The sequence below is a fragment of the Bufo gargarizans genome, chromosome 2 (assembly GCF_014858855.1).
Source record: "Bufo gargarizans isolate SCDJY-AF-19 chromosome 2, ASM1485885v1, whole genome shotgun sequence".
In the NCBI taxonomy this organism is placed as follows: domain Eukaryota; kingdom Metazoa; phylum Chordata; class Amphibia; order Anura; family Bufonidae; genus Bufo; species Bufo gargarizans.
The window spans coordinates 308,756,644-308,769,937 of NC_058081.1; the positions used below are offsets into that span (position 1 = coordinate 308,756,644).

Sequence of the window (13,294 nt, forward strand, 5' to 3'; positions counted from 1 at the left end):
CATACTTTCCTTCACTGCACCTATCCATTCCAGCTGCTTCTGGGATGGACAGGGTCACGTGTGCTGCTACAGTTTATGACTAGTCTCAGCGGTGATATGTCACTGCTGCGTCATGTGCCGCTTGGGGACTCGTCATTGCCAAGACTAGGGATGAGCGAATCGATTCGATTTGCATAAAACTTTGTTCTAATACTGTACGGAGCAGGAGCACAAAGTCTTGCAGCAATAACTTCGGCTCACCTGAGCCAATACATTCTAATACTGTACGGAGCTCCTGCTCTGTACAGTATTAGAACAAATAGTATAACAAGTGATGTTTGGTGTGAATAAACAGGATCAAGCAGCGGTGCCCTTAATGGAGTAGGTTCAATCTCCTCAATGTAAAATGAAAGTTTAGGAACGGGAACCGCGCTATATATTAGCAGTTAAATGAAAGTGGTTGGAAAAAAGAACCATAAATATACTCAGCCGAGCTTCTACTCAGCTGCCGGCAGTGTCAATCACAGGTCCGTACTTCACATAGAGTGAGCCTGCTATCCACCTCCAGCCAGCCGTTTGGGGAGATCAAACGGCTGGCTGGAGGTGGATAGCAGGCTCACTCTATGTGAAGTACGGACCTGTGATTGACACTGCCGGCAGCTGAGTAGAAGCTCGGCTGAGTATATTTATGGTTCTTTTTTCCAACCACTTTCATTTAACTGCTAATATATAGCGCGGTTCCCGTTCCTAAACTTTCAGTATTAGAACAAAGTTTTATGCAAATCGACTTCGGATGTATTATCCGAAGCGATTTGCTTATCCCTAGCAGAGACCAATTACTGGCTGCAGTGGCACACATGTCCCTGTCCATCAGAAACTTTACAGATGGGGATCGGAAGACCAGTGAAGTGGTGAGTATCGACTTTTCCACATGTTCCACAGGCATGGATTTAAAAAAAAGGAAATCAGGTGTGCACATTGTGATTAATATTTGATTGTTAGGACCTCAAAAATCTGTAATACAGGAGTCCTAATGGAATGGAAGATACCAGCCAAAGTAAACAAATGCTTGTGTCTAACTGTACAGGGAATTATCAGGAGCAAACAGTTTGTCCCCTATAATTGCCTGATCATGAGCGGAGGTGAGAGTCTCATTTACATACTGCTATGACTGCCTATCCCCATAGAGAGTCATTGGTTCTGGGCAGCAGATCCCCGATTACACAGGGAAATTATTTTTGATTTTGTCTGCATCAGCAATGCTTTCACCCAGCGAAAAAGCATTTTCTTGTTCATCAGGTGATGGGCAGCACCTTTACACAAGGGATTTATTGGGAATGAACGTTCCTAGGAACACTCCTTCCTGATTATTGCCCATCATCAGCGAGAGTAAAGGGGCCTTCAGCTGCAATAAAATTATAGGTTTTAAATTTACAGGTAGGTATCAGGCCTTACCAGAAGTCATTGTGACTCACCTACAGTAAGGTTCCTCTGTGTTCATACAGGGAGTGCAGAATTATTAGGCAAGTTGTATTTTTGAGGATTAATTTTATTATTGAACAACAACCATGTTCTCAATGAACCCAAAAAACTCATTAATATCAAAGCTGAATATTTTTGGAAGTAGTTTTTAGTTTGTTTTTAGTTTTAGCTATTTTAGGGGGATATCTGTGTGTGCAGGTGACTATTACTGTACATAATTATTAGGCAACTTAGCAAAAAACAAATATATACCCATTTTAATTTTTTATTTTTACCAGTGAAACCAATATAACATCTCAACATTCACAAATATACATTTCTGACATTCAAAAACAAAACAAAAACAAATCAGTGACCAATATAGCCACCTTTCTTTGCAAGGACACTCAAAAGCCTGCCATCCATGGATTCTGTCAGTGTTTTGATCTGTTCACCATCAACATTGCGTGCAGCAGCAACCACAGCCTCTCCCAGACACTGTTCAGAGAGGTGGACTGTTTTCCCTCCTTGTAAATCTCACATTTGATGATGGACCACAGGTTCTCAATGGGGTTCAGATCAGGTGAACAAGGAGGCCATGTCATTAGATTTTCTTCTTTTATACCCTTTCTTGCCAGCCACGTTGTGGAGTACTTGGACACGTGTGATGGAGCATTGTCCTGCATGAAAATCATGTTTTTCTTACCTTGCAGACTTCTTCCTGTACCACTGCTTGAAGAAGGTGTCTTCCAGAAACTGGCAGTAGGACTGGGAGTTGAGCTTGACTCTATCCTCAACCCAAAAAGGCCCCACAAGCTCATCTTTGATGATACCAGCCCAAACCAGTACTCCACCTCCACCTTGCTGGCGTTTGAGTCGGACTGGAGCTCTCTGCCCTTTACCAATCCAGCCATCTGGCCCATCAAGACTCACTCTCATTTCATCAGTCCATAAAACCTTAGAAAAATCAGTCTTGAGATATTTCTTGGCCCAGTCTTGACGTTTCAGCTTGTGTGTCTTGTTCAGTGGTGGTCGTCTTTCAGCCTTTCTTACCTTGGCCATGTCTCTGAGTATTGCACACCTTGTGCTTTTGGGCACTCCAGTGATGTTGCAGCTCTGAAATATGGCCAAACTGGTGGCAAGTGGCATCTTGGCAGCTGCACGCTTGACTTTTCTCAGTTCATAGGCAGTTATTTTGCGCCTTGGTTTTTCCACACGCTTCTTGCGACCCTGTTGACTATTTTGAATGAAACGCTTGATTGTTCGATGATCACGCTTCAGAAGCTTTGCAATTTTAAGAGTGCTGCATCCCTCTGCAAGATATCTCACTATTTTTGACTTTTCTGAGCCTGTCAAGTCCTTCTTTTGACCCATTTTGCCAAAGGAAAGGTAGTTGCCTAATAATTATGCACACCTGATATAGGGTGTTGATGTCATTAGACCACACCCCTTCTCATTACAGAGATGCACATCACCTAATATGCTTAATTAGTAGTAGGCTTTCGAGCCTATACAGCTTGGAGTAAGACAACATGCATAAAGAGGATGATGTGGTCAAAATACTCATTTGCCTAATAATTCTGCACGTAGTGTATTACTGTCACCAGCTAACTGATTTACAATAACTCAGCAATATGACAATGGTAACATGAATGTGCTATCTAGTACTTTCTGACTGCTTCTTTTCAGGTTTAGTTATTGTATCAGTGAAACATGTACAATATACTCACTTGTTGTACCACTATAGCACCTCTCGAGCGTCTGTAGTAAGTGCATGTTAAGATGTATGGGAATATGTAATAGATTGCTAAGTTAATTACTACTTTATGTTCCAGGATGAGGTGGACCAGCCTGTAAAATCCCCTCCTGTTGCTGGTCTGATGACTGTTGATCCATTGCCACTGAGAGAGGATCCATGGCCAAGTCCACATATTTCCAGTAAAACTTCTCCAGCAGCTATAACATATCCAGTCAACAATCCAGTGGAGAAACCTTTTGTGCTAACATCTCAGCATTGGAATCCATCATGTCGAATCCATGGATCATTGCGAGACCCTGAATTTCAGCATAATGGTAAGGCTAAAGAAATCATAATTGGCAACCAGGGGTGTACACAGATCTCACGGCACCATAGCAAAACTTAGTATGGGCCCCACTGCCCAGTTTCCCAGTACGTATGAGACTATCACTCCCAGGGCCCCAGATTTCTGACGATTTAGTTTTTTTATTAAGTGGAAGAAATTTTAATAAAAAAAATCGCCCTTCACCTCACCCACCTTATTTGACTTCTATGTCAGAAAAAGTGGTGTAGGTGCTTCATAAATATGGCACTCATTCTGAGCCCATATTTCTCAATGTATTTACACCAGGCAACTGGCAAAAATGCATTGATAAATCTGCTTTTATTCTATTACAAAGCTGACTGCCTGCAGCCACCACTAGGGGGAGCTCAGTGCATAGGAATTTTTTGCAGTTACATTTACTGGAATGGATATAATCGGTAGTGGTGGTTGCATGAAAATGCAATGTTTTCTTTTTGGGAAAGGAGTTCAGTGTCTGGCCCTTTTACCCCCTGGGCCACATAGCAGTGACATTGTCTGCCTCCACTGAAAGTTACCCCACTGTGGGAACCATTACCTAAAACAGATAAGAAATATCTAACCAAGCTTTCCATCTATTTCCACACAGGATATAGTAAAGTTTGTTTTAATTCCATCTCTGTAGATTCCAGTGTACTCACATGCATTAATCCCTTCTTCAACGAATACGCTTAAAATGAAATCAAATTTTAATTTTATATTAGCATTTGATGTGTGGTTTTCTTGTAAAACTGCTGTGATTCTCCTTTCTTTTCAGGAAACTTTAACGGTTACAGTTTTTACAATGCAGCACTTAATGGAGACAATAGCATTGAAGGTATGGTGTGTGATAAAACATGTAGTTATTCTCTTATTTTTACTTTTAGCTTAAAGGAAATGTGTCTTCAGAAAATGATCTATTGCTTAAATCACAATTTTATGTTTTTTTTTATGAATTGTTGAGTTTTTATTTATTTTTCAGTGTCACTATATTAAAAAATGTTTATAATCCTGCAATTTTCAAAACCGCCACTAGGCCTAAAACATGTTAAGACTTCCTGTCTTGAGAGCAGCTACATGGGCCATAGACACAATGGACAAGAGCTGAGCCCGCTGACTTCTATGGGAGAGTTTTCTAGGCATGCTCTGTGGCCTGTGCAGAGGTTAGGGGGGAGCTGATAAACTGTGTTATTACCTGTTGTGAATGGTGGATCCCGTTTTATCTTTATGGAGGTGTTACTTGTCATTGTAATTCTTGTGGGGATAAAAATCATAGCGACTAAAAAGTTACCTGTACAGAGAAGGAAATCATAACCTATTATTAGACCCCGTGGCCAGTGTGAAAATTGCAGGATTATATTCATTTTTATATGCAGGAGACATGGAAAAATGAAAAGAAAAAAACCCACCAACAATTAAAAAAAATAATATGTTTAACCTGTTCCGAACACATGACGTACCGGTACGGCATGTTGTCCCGGTACTTAAGGACACATGACGTACGGGTACGTCATGTGTATTTCCGATCACCGCCGCACGGCAAGCTGTGATCGGAACCCGGTGCCTGCTCAAATCATTGAGCAGGCACCTTGGGTCTATGCGCCGGGGAATCCTGTGATACCCCCGTCGGCGATCACAGCAAACCGCAGGTCAATTCAAACCTGCGGTTTTCTGCGTTTCTGGGTTATTCGGGTCTCTGGGGACATCACCTCTCAGGATCAGCTCTGATTGGTCGGGTGCAGGGCCAGGCAGTTCAAATTAGTGCAGCGCTCCTCTCTTCCTCCTTTTCAAGTCCTTAAGCCATATAATGCCATGCGCAAAACCCAGGCATGGTACAAAAAAGTTGCGGTCTACTTGGTACAGGTTGCCTTGTACAACTCTTTTGTGCTCTCCCAGAGCGCTGGCATCACAGGGACATTCCTTCAGTTCTATGAGGCAGTCCTCAAGGACCTGATCTTTTCTGACCGAGAGAGAGCAGGCCGGAGTACCTCGGGAACTGGAGGCGCCCGGATCTTCCCTGGCCAACACTTTCCAGGTGTAGTTCCCCATACTGGAAAGAAGGGACGGACCCAAAAAAGCTGCAGAGTGTGTCACAGGAGGGGGATACGGAAGGACACCACTACTCAGTGTGAAACGTGCCCCGATCATCCGGGCCTCTGCATTATTGGTTGCTTCAGGGAGTACCACTATTCCAGGGAGTACTAAATTTATATCTCAATTTAGCCACTCACAATTTGATAAAAAAAACTTCGGTTCTCAGACTTGTCCTTCCGTATCCCCCTCCTGTGACACACTCTGCACTTTTTTTGGGTCCGTCCCTTCTTTCCAGTACGGGGGCCTACACCTGGAAAGTGTTGGCCAGGGACGATCCGGGCGCCTCCAGTTCCCGAGGTACTCCGGCCTGCTCTTTCCCGGTCCGAAAAGATCAGGGCCTTGAGGACTGCCTCATAGAACTGAAGGAATGTCCCTGTGTTGCCAGCACTCTGGGACAGCACAAAAGAGTTGTACCATGCCCGGGTTTTGCGCATGGCGTTATATGGCTTGAGCACTTGATCAGAGAGATCAACTCCTCCCATATACTCATTGTAGTCGACGATACAATCGGGCTTGAGGACCGTTGCCGCGGTACCTCGCACAGGGACAGGGGTGATGCCGTTATCATGAATTGTGGACAGTACAAGGACATCCCTTTTGTCCTTATATCTGACCAGCAACAGGTTTCCACTGTTAAGGGCACTGGTCGCACCCCTGGGGATAGGTACCTGGAGGGGGTAGGTAGGGAGGCCGCGTTGATTTTTCCGCACGGTCCCACAAGCGGACGTGGATCTGGCGGCGAGGGACCGGAACAAGGGGATACTAGTATAAAAGTTATCCACGTACAGGTGGTAACCCTTATCTAGCAGTGGGTGCGTAAGGTCCCACACAAGTTTCCCACTAACACCCAGAGTGGGGTAACATTCTGGGGGTTGAATACGGGAATCTCGCCCCTCGTACACACAAAACTTGTAAGTGTACCCTGAGGTACTCTCACAAAGTTTGTACAGCTTCACGCCATACCTCGCCCGTTTTGAGGGAACATACTGGCGGAAAATGAGTCTCCCCTTGAAAGCAATGAGAGACTCATCAACCGCGACCTCCCTTCCAGGTACATAGGCCTGTACAAATTTGGCCCCAAAGTGATCGATGACTGGCCTAATTTTGTACAGGCGGTCATAGGCAGGATCACCTTGGGGTGGACATGCTGCATTATCTTAATAATGCAGGCATTTCCGGATGGCCTCAAACCGGGAGCGTGTCATGGCCATACTGTAAAGTGGGGTCTGGTAGAGGACGTCCTCACTCCAGTAATGCCTGACACTAGGTTTCTTGACTAGGCCCATGTGGAGCACGAGGCCCCAAAATGTCCTCATCTCGGCTGCACTGACCGGGGTCCAGCCACCGGGCCTAGCCAAAAAAAAGCCCGGGTGTTGAGCAACAAACTGTTGGGCGTACAGGTTTGTTTGCTCCACCATTAAATTTACAAAGTGGTCACTGAAAAATAGACTAAAATATTTATATTCAGTGAAGCCCACTGTGGAAATCTGGATTCCTGGTTGGCCTACAAAATCAGGAATCACGGGCTCAAAACACACTGGGGTATACCAGACAAGTTCACCGGCAGGGGGCTCCGGTGGTCTTAACTGGTGGGCCTTAAAACTAGTACGAGCCCCAGAGCTGCTCGTACTAGTGTGGGCCACAGGGTCCCTAGCATGGTGGCCCCCTTGCTCCGCCTGGCGGCGTCTCCTCCGCCTTGGGGGCTCATCACGATCGCTAGATGATGAGGAGGACACGGATGACAAAAGGAAAGTGGGGTCATTCTCGTCCTCACTGGGACTCTCGGAGTCGGAGGCAAGCTGGGCGTATGCCTCCTCGGCCGAGAACATCCGGCGGGCCATTGGGGAGTGTGTGTGCGTGTGTGTAAATCTTTATTCAGTGTGCGTGTGTGTAGGGGCACGGGTGTTCGCGAACTTACCCTAAACCTAACAGACAAAAAAAAAAAAAGACTAACTAAAAAGAGGGCAAAAAAATGTGAAAAATAAAAATAAAAATTCTAAATCGCTGATCAACCATCCGAAGTTGATCAGCGGTGGGGTGTGCGATGCGCTAACAGTGGCCGGACGCTAAGAGTGCCGGCCACAGTCAGCGTACGCACACAAAAAAAACTGAATGCGCCCAAAAAGTTGTGAGGGGGGGAGGGGCAGGGGGAAAGCTGCAGCACCCCTGGGGGGTCTGTGGACCCCAGACACCTGATTTAGAGTGATGCAATCAGTAAAGTTTTTGTTTTTTTTTCTTCCACTAACTTTCCCTAAATATCCCTGCCTAATCTAACCTGTCCCTAGCCTTTCCCTAAATACCTGGTGGTGCTGAGGGTGCTGGGGCACAGATGGGGGTGCTGGCTGACGATCCTGATCTTTTTTCAGATGGGGGTGCTGGCTGGAGATCCAACACAGCGCTCCTCTCTCCTCGGCTCCTGGACTGAAAGGGAGGAGGAGAGGAGCGCTGATGCAATTTGAAATGCCCCCAGCCGACCAATGAGAGCGATCCTGAGAGGTGATGTCACATCACCTCTCAGGATCACAGGATGGTGATTGGTGTTGTATTATCACACCACCGATCACCATCCTTTTCCGGGTTACCAGGTCCCCAGAGATCCGAATAACCCGGAAACGCAGCAAACCGCAGGTCTGAATTGGCCTGCAGTTTCCTGCGATCGCCTACACGGGGGGTCACAGGACCCCCCGGCGCATTGTCCCCAGATGCCTACTCAATGATTTGAGTTTCCGATCACCTCCCGACGAGCGGCGGTGATCGGAAATACATAGGACGTACCGGTACGCCCTGTGTCCTTAAGTACCGGTACATCAGGGCTTACCGGTACGCTCTATGTCCGTCACAGGTTAACAGTGACTTTCACAGGGACCGCCGTGTTAACAGTGACTATCACAGTGACCGCCCCTTTAACAGTGACGATCACAGTCACCGCCCCTTTAACAGTGACTTTCAGTGACCGCCCCTTTAACAGTGACTTTCACAGTGACCCCCCTTTTAACAGTGACTTTCAAAGTGATAGCCCCTTTAACAGACTTTCACAGTGACCTCCCCTTTAACAGGGACCTTCATAGAGCTCGCCCCTTTAATAACAGTGACCTCCACAGTGCCCGTCCATTTAATAACAGTGACCTCCAGTGTGCCCGCCCCTTTAATAACCCTGACCTCCACTGTGCCCGCCCCTTTCAAAACTGTGACTTTCACTGTGCCCGCCCCCTTTAAAAACAGTGACCTCTTCTGTGCCCGCCCCTTTAAAAACTGACCTTCACTGTGCTCGCCCCTTTAAAAACAGTGACCTCCACAGTACCCGCCCCTTTAAGCAGTAAAGAAAAATGGCTGGGTTGTTATGGAAACCTGGAGTAAAACTGTGTTTATGGCAGTTGGGATTTGAAGAGAAAGACTTGCAGGCTTGTATTTGGGGGGGGGGTCATTTTTGGGGAATATCTCAGGAACAGTATGTCCTAGAGAGCTGAGACCCGGTCTAAAATCTTCCCGGACACCTGATGTATCTGTGTGCCAAATTTGGTGAAGATCGGTCCAGAGATTTGGTCGCGCATAAAGAACGTCCAGACAAACGTCTAGACAGACATAAACTCATTTTTATATATATAAGAGACTAGCAGAAGGACCCGGCTTTGCACGGGTATATTTCATTTCATTTTATGTTTGTGTGTCGTAAAAAGATATCGACAGTTTCCCCCATAACAGTGACCTCTACAGTACCTGCTCCTTTAACAATGACCTCTACAGTGCCGGCCCCTTTAACAATGACCTTCAGAGTTCCCATCCCTTTAACAGTGCCTGCCCCTTTAACAGTGACCGCCTCTTTAGCATTGACCACCCCTTTAACAGTGATCTTCATAGTGGCCGCCCCTTTAACAGTGACCTTCACAGTGCCCACCCCTTTAATAGAGACCTTCACAGTGCCCGCCGCTTTAAAGTGACTTTAACAGTGGCCGCCCCTTTAACAGCCTCCGGACCGCCTAACGCAGTATTTTTTTAACCCTTGAAAGGTATATCAGACGCTGTTTTGTTAACAGCGTCTGATATACCTGCTACCTGGTCCTCTGGTGGTCCCTTTTGCTTGGATCGACCACCATAGGACACAGGCAGCTCTGTAAAGTAGCACCAAACACCACTACACTACACCCCCCCGTCACTTATTAACCCCTTATTAACCCCTGATCACCCCATATAGACTCCCTGATCACCCTCCTGTCATTGATCACCCCCCTGTAAGGCTCCATTCAGACGTCCGTATGTATTTAGCGGATCCGCGGTCCCGCAAAACACGGACACCGCGGATCTGCAAAACACAGACACCGGCAATGTGCTTTCCGCATTTTGCGGATCCGCACATTGCCAGAACTATATAGAAAATGCCTTTTCTTGTCCGCAATTGCGAACAAGAATAGGACATGTTCTATAGGCTCTACAAAAAACGCAGTGTTCACCCGATCAGGCCAGAATTTTTTTTTTCTGATCACTGCAAAAACACCGTAAAATCGCTGCGGCACTATAAAAAGATCACTTTTCAGGGGCATGGCGAGTTCAAAGAAGAATTTATTTTTTTTGGCACAAGTTAGCGGAAATTGATTTTTATTTTTTTTAATTTATTTTTTTCTTACAAAGTCTTATATTCCACTAATTTGTGACAAAAAATAAAATCTCACATGAACTCACCATACCCCTCACAGAATCCAAATGCGTATTTTTTTTTAGACATTTATATTCCAGACTTTTTCTCACGCTTTAGGGCCCCTAAAATACCAGGGCAGTATAAATACCCCACATGTGACTCCATTTTGGAAAGAAGACATCCCAAGGTATTCCATGAGAGTTGAGACTTTGTAAGGAAAAAAACTTTTCCGCTAGATTTTCCATTTTAATAATTTTTTTCCAGTTACAAAGCAAGGGTTGACAGCCAAACCAAACTCAATATTTATGGCCCTGATTCTGTAGTCTACAGAAACACCCCATAAGTGGTCGTAAACTACTGTACGGGCACACGGCAGGGCGCAGAAGGAAAGGAATGCCATAGGGTTTTTGGAAGGCAGATTTTGCTGGACTGTTTTTTTTTTTACACCATGTCCCATTTGAAGCCCCCCCCGATGCACCCCTAGAGTAGAAACTCCATAAAAGTGACCCCATCTAAGAAACTACACCCCTCAAGGTATTCAAAACTGATTTTACAAACGTTGTTAACCCTTTAGGTGTTCCACAAGAATTAATGGAAAATAGAGATACAATTTCAAAATTTCACTTTTTTGGCAGATTTTCCATTTTAATAATTTTTTACCACTTACAAAGCAAGGGTTAACAGCCAAACCAAACTCAATATTTATGACCCTGATTCTGTAGTTTACAGAAACACCCCATATGTGGTCGTAAACAGCTGTACAGGCACACGGCAGGGTGCAGAAGGAAAGGAATGCCATACGGTTTTTGGAAGGCAGATTTTGCTGGTCTTTTTTTTTTTTTTTACACCATGTTCCATTTGAAGCCCCCCTGATGCACCCCTAGAGTAGAAACTCAAAAAAAATGGCCCCATTTTAGAAACTACGGGATAGGGTGGCAGTATTGTTGGTACTAGTTTAGGGTACATATGATTTTTGGTTGCTCTATATAACACTTTTTGTGAGCAAGATAACAAGAAATAGCTGTTTTGGCACCGTTTTTATTTTTTGTTATTTACAACATTCATCTTACAGGTTAGATCATGTGATATTTCTATAGACCAGGTTGTCACGGATGCAGCGATACCTAATATGTATACTTTTTTTTATTTATGTAAGTTTTAAACAATTATTTCTTTTTTGAAGCCAAAAAAAATCATGTTTTAGTGTTTCCATAGTCTGAGAGCCATAATTTTTTCAATTTTTGGGCGATTACCTTGGGTAGAGTATGATTTTTGCAGGATGAGATGACGGTTTTATTGGCACTATTTTGGGGTGCGTGTGACTTTTTGATCGCTTGCTATTACACTTTTTGTGATGTAAGGTGACAAAAAATGGTTTATTTAGCACAGTTTTTATTTTTTACGGCGTTCATCTGAGGGGTTAGGTCATGTGATATTTTTATAGTCGGTCGATACGAACGCGGCGATACCAAATATGTATACTTTTTTTTATTTATGTAAGTTTTACACTATAACAGCTTTTTTAAAACAAAAATATGATGTTTTAGTGTCTCCATATTCTGAGCCATAGTTTTTTTATTTTTTGGGCGATTGTCTCAGCTAGAGGCTCATTTTTTGCGGGATGAGGTGACGGTTAGAGTGGTACTATTTTGGTGGGCAAACGCCTTTTTGATTGCTTGCTGTTGTACTTTTTGTGACGTAAGTTGACAAAAAAATGGTTTATTTAGCACAGTGTTATTTTTTTATTTTTTACTGTGTTCATCTGAGGGGTTAGGTCATGTGATATGTTTATAGAGCCGGTCGATACGGACGCGGCGATACCTAATATGTATACTTTTTTTCCCCCCTACTTTTTTACCATTTATTAATTTGGGGAAAATGACGTTTTTTTTTTTTTTTTTATACTTGAAACAAACTTTTAATTTTTGGGGGGGAAAACTTTATTTTTTCAACTATTTTATTCACTTTATTTTTTGTCCGACTTTGGGACTTGAACTTTTGGGGGTCTAATCCTTTACAATGTATTCCAATACTTCTTTATTGCAATGCATTGGCTGTATTTATTGCAATGCATTGGCTGTATGAGTAATACAGTGTGTATTGCTCATACAGCTTCCAGGGGGCTGGATCTCACAGGCTCTTCACCGGAAGGCAGCACAATGCCTTCCTTAGGCATCGCGCTGCCTTCCATGCCATCAGGTCCCCCCCACAGCCCCATGGGGACCCGATGGCACCGCCGACTACCGCCGCCCGCACAATAAACAGCCGCAAACCGCAGGTCCAACACGGGGGGGGGTCAATGATTTGGGCAGGCACCAGGTTCCGATCGCACGGTGGTGATCGGAACTATACATGACGTACCGGTACGTCATAAGTCCTTAAGGACTCGGGATCCATGCCGTACCGGTACGTCATGGGTCCCTAAGGGGTTAAAAACTGACCTCCACTGTGCCCGCCCCTTTGAAAACAGTGACCTCCACATTGCCCGCCCCTTTAAGGAGTAAAGAAAAATTGCTGGGTTGTTATGGAATCCTGGAGTAAAATTGTGTTTATAGCGGTTGGGATTTAAAGAGAAAGACTTGCAGGCTTGTATTGAGGGGGGCTCATTTTTGGTAATATCTCAGGAACGGTACGTCCTAGAGAGCTGAGACACGGTCTAAAACCTTCTCGGAAACCGGATGTACCTGTGTGCCAAATTTGGTGAAGATCGGTCCAGTCGTTTGGTCGCGCATAAAGAACGTCCAGACAGACAGAAACTCATTTTTAGATATATAAGGCCTCATGCACACGACCATTCTGTTTTTTGCGGTCCGCAAACTGCGGATCCACAAAAAACGGAAGCCGCCCGAGTTGCCTTCCCCAATTTGTGGAACAGAACGGGCGCTGGCAATATAAAGCGCGGACAAGAATAGGACATGTATTTTTTTTTGTGGGGCCGCAGAACGGAGCCACGGATGCGGACAGCACACTGAGTGCTATCCGCATCTTTTGCGGCCCCATTGAAGTGAATGGGTCCGCATCTGAGCCGCCAAAACGGCGGCTCGGATGC

At 44.8% G+C, this 13,294-nt stretch overlaps 1 protein-coding gene across 5 annotated transcripts in view; it reads left to right on the forward strand.

The window, feature by feature from the left end:
• The window catches only part of MDM1 (Mdm1 nuclear protein), a 66,552-nt gene that overhangs the window by 49,598 nt on the left and 3,660 nt on the right, over positions 1-13,294 (forward strand). For all 5 annotated transcript variants that reach the window (XM_044280461.1, XM_044280457.1, XM_044280460.1 and 2 more), the window contains 2 exons: positions 3,276-3,513; positions 4,297-4,356. In XM_044280461.1, coding sequence (XP_044136396.1) covers positions 3,276-3,513; positions 4,297-4,356 — 298 coding nt within the window. The remainder of the gene's footprint in view (positions 1-3,275; positions 3,514-4,296; positions 4,357-13,294) is intronic.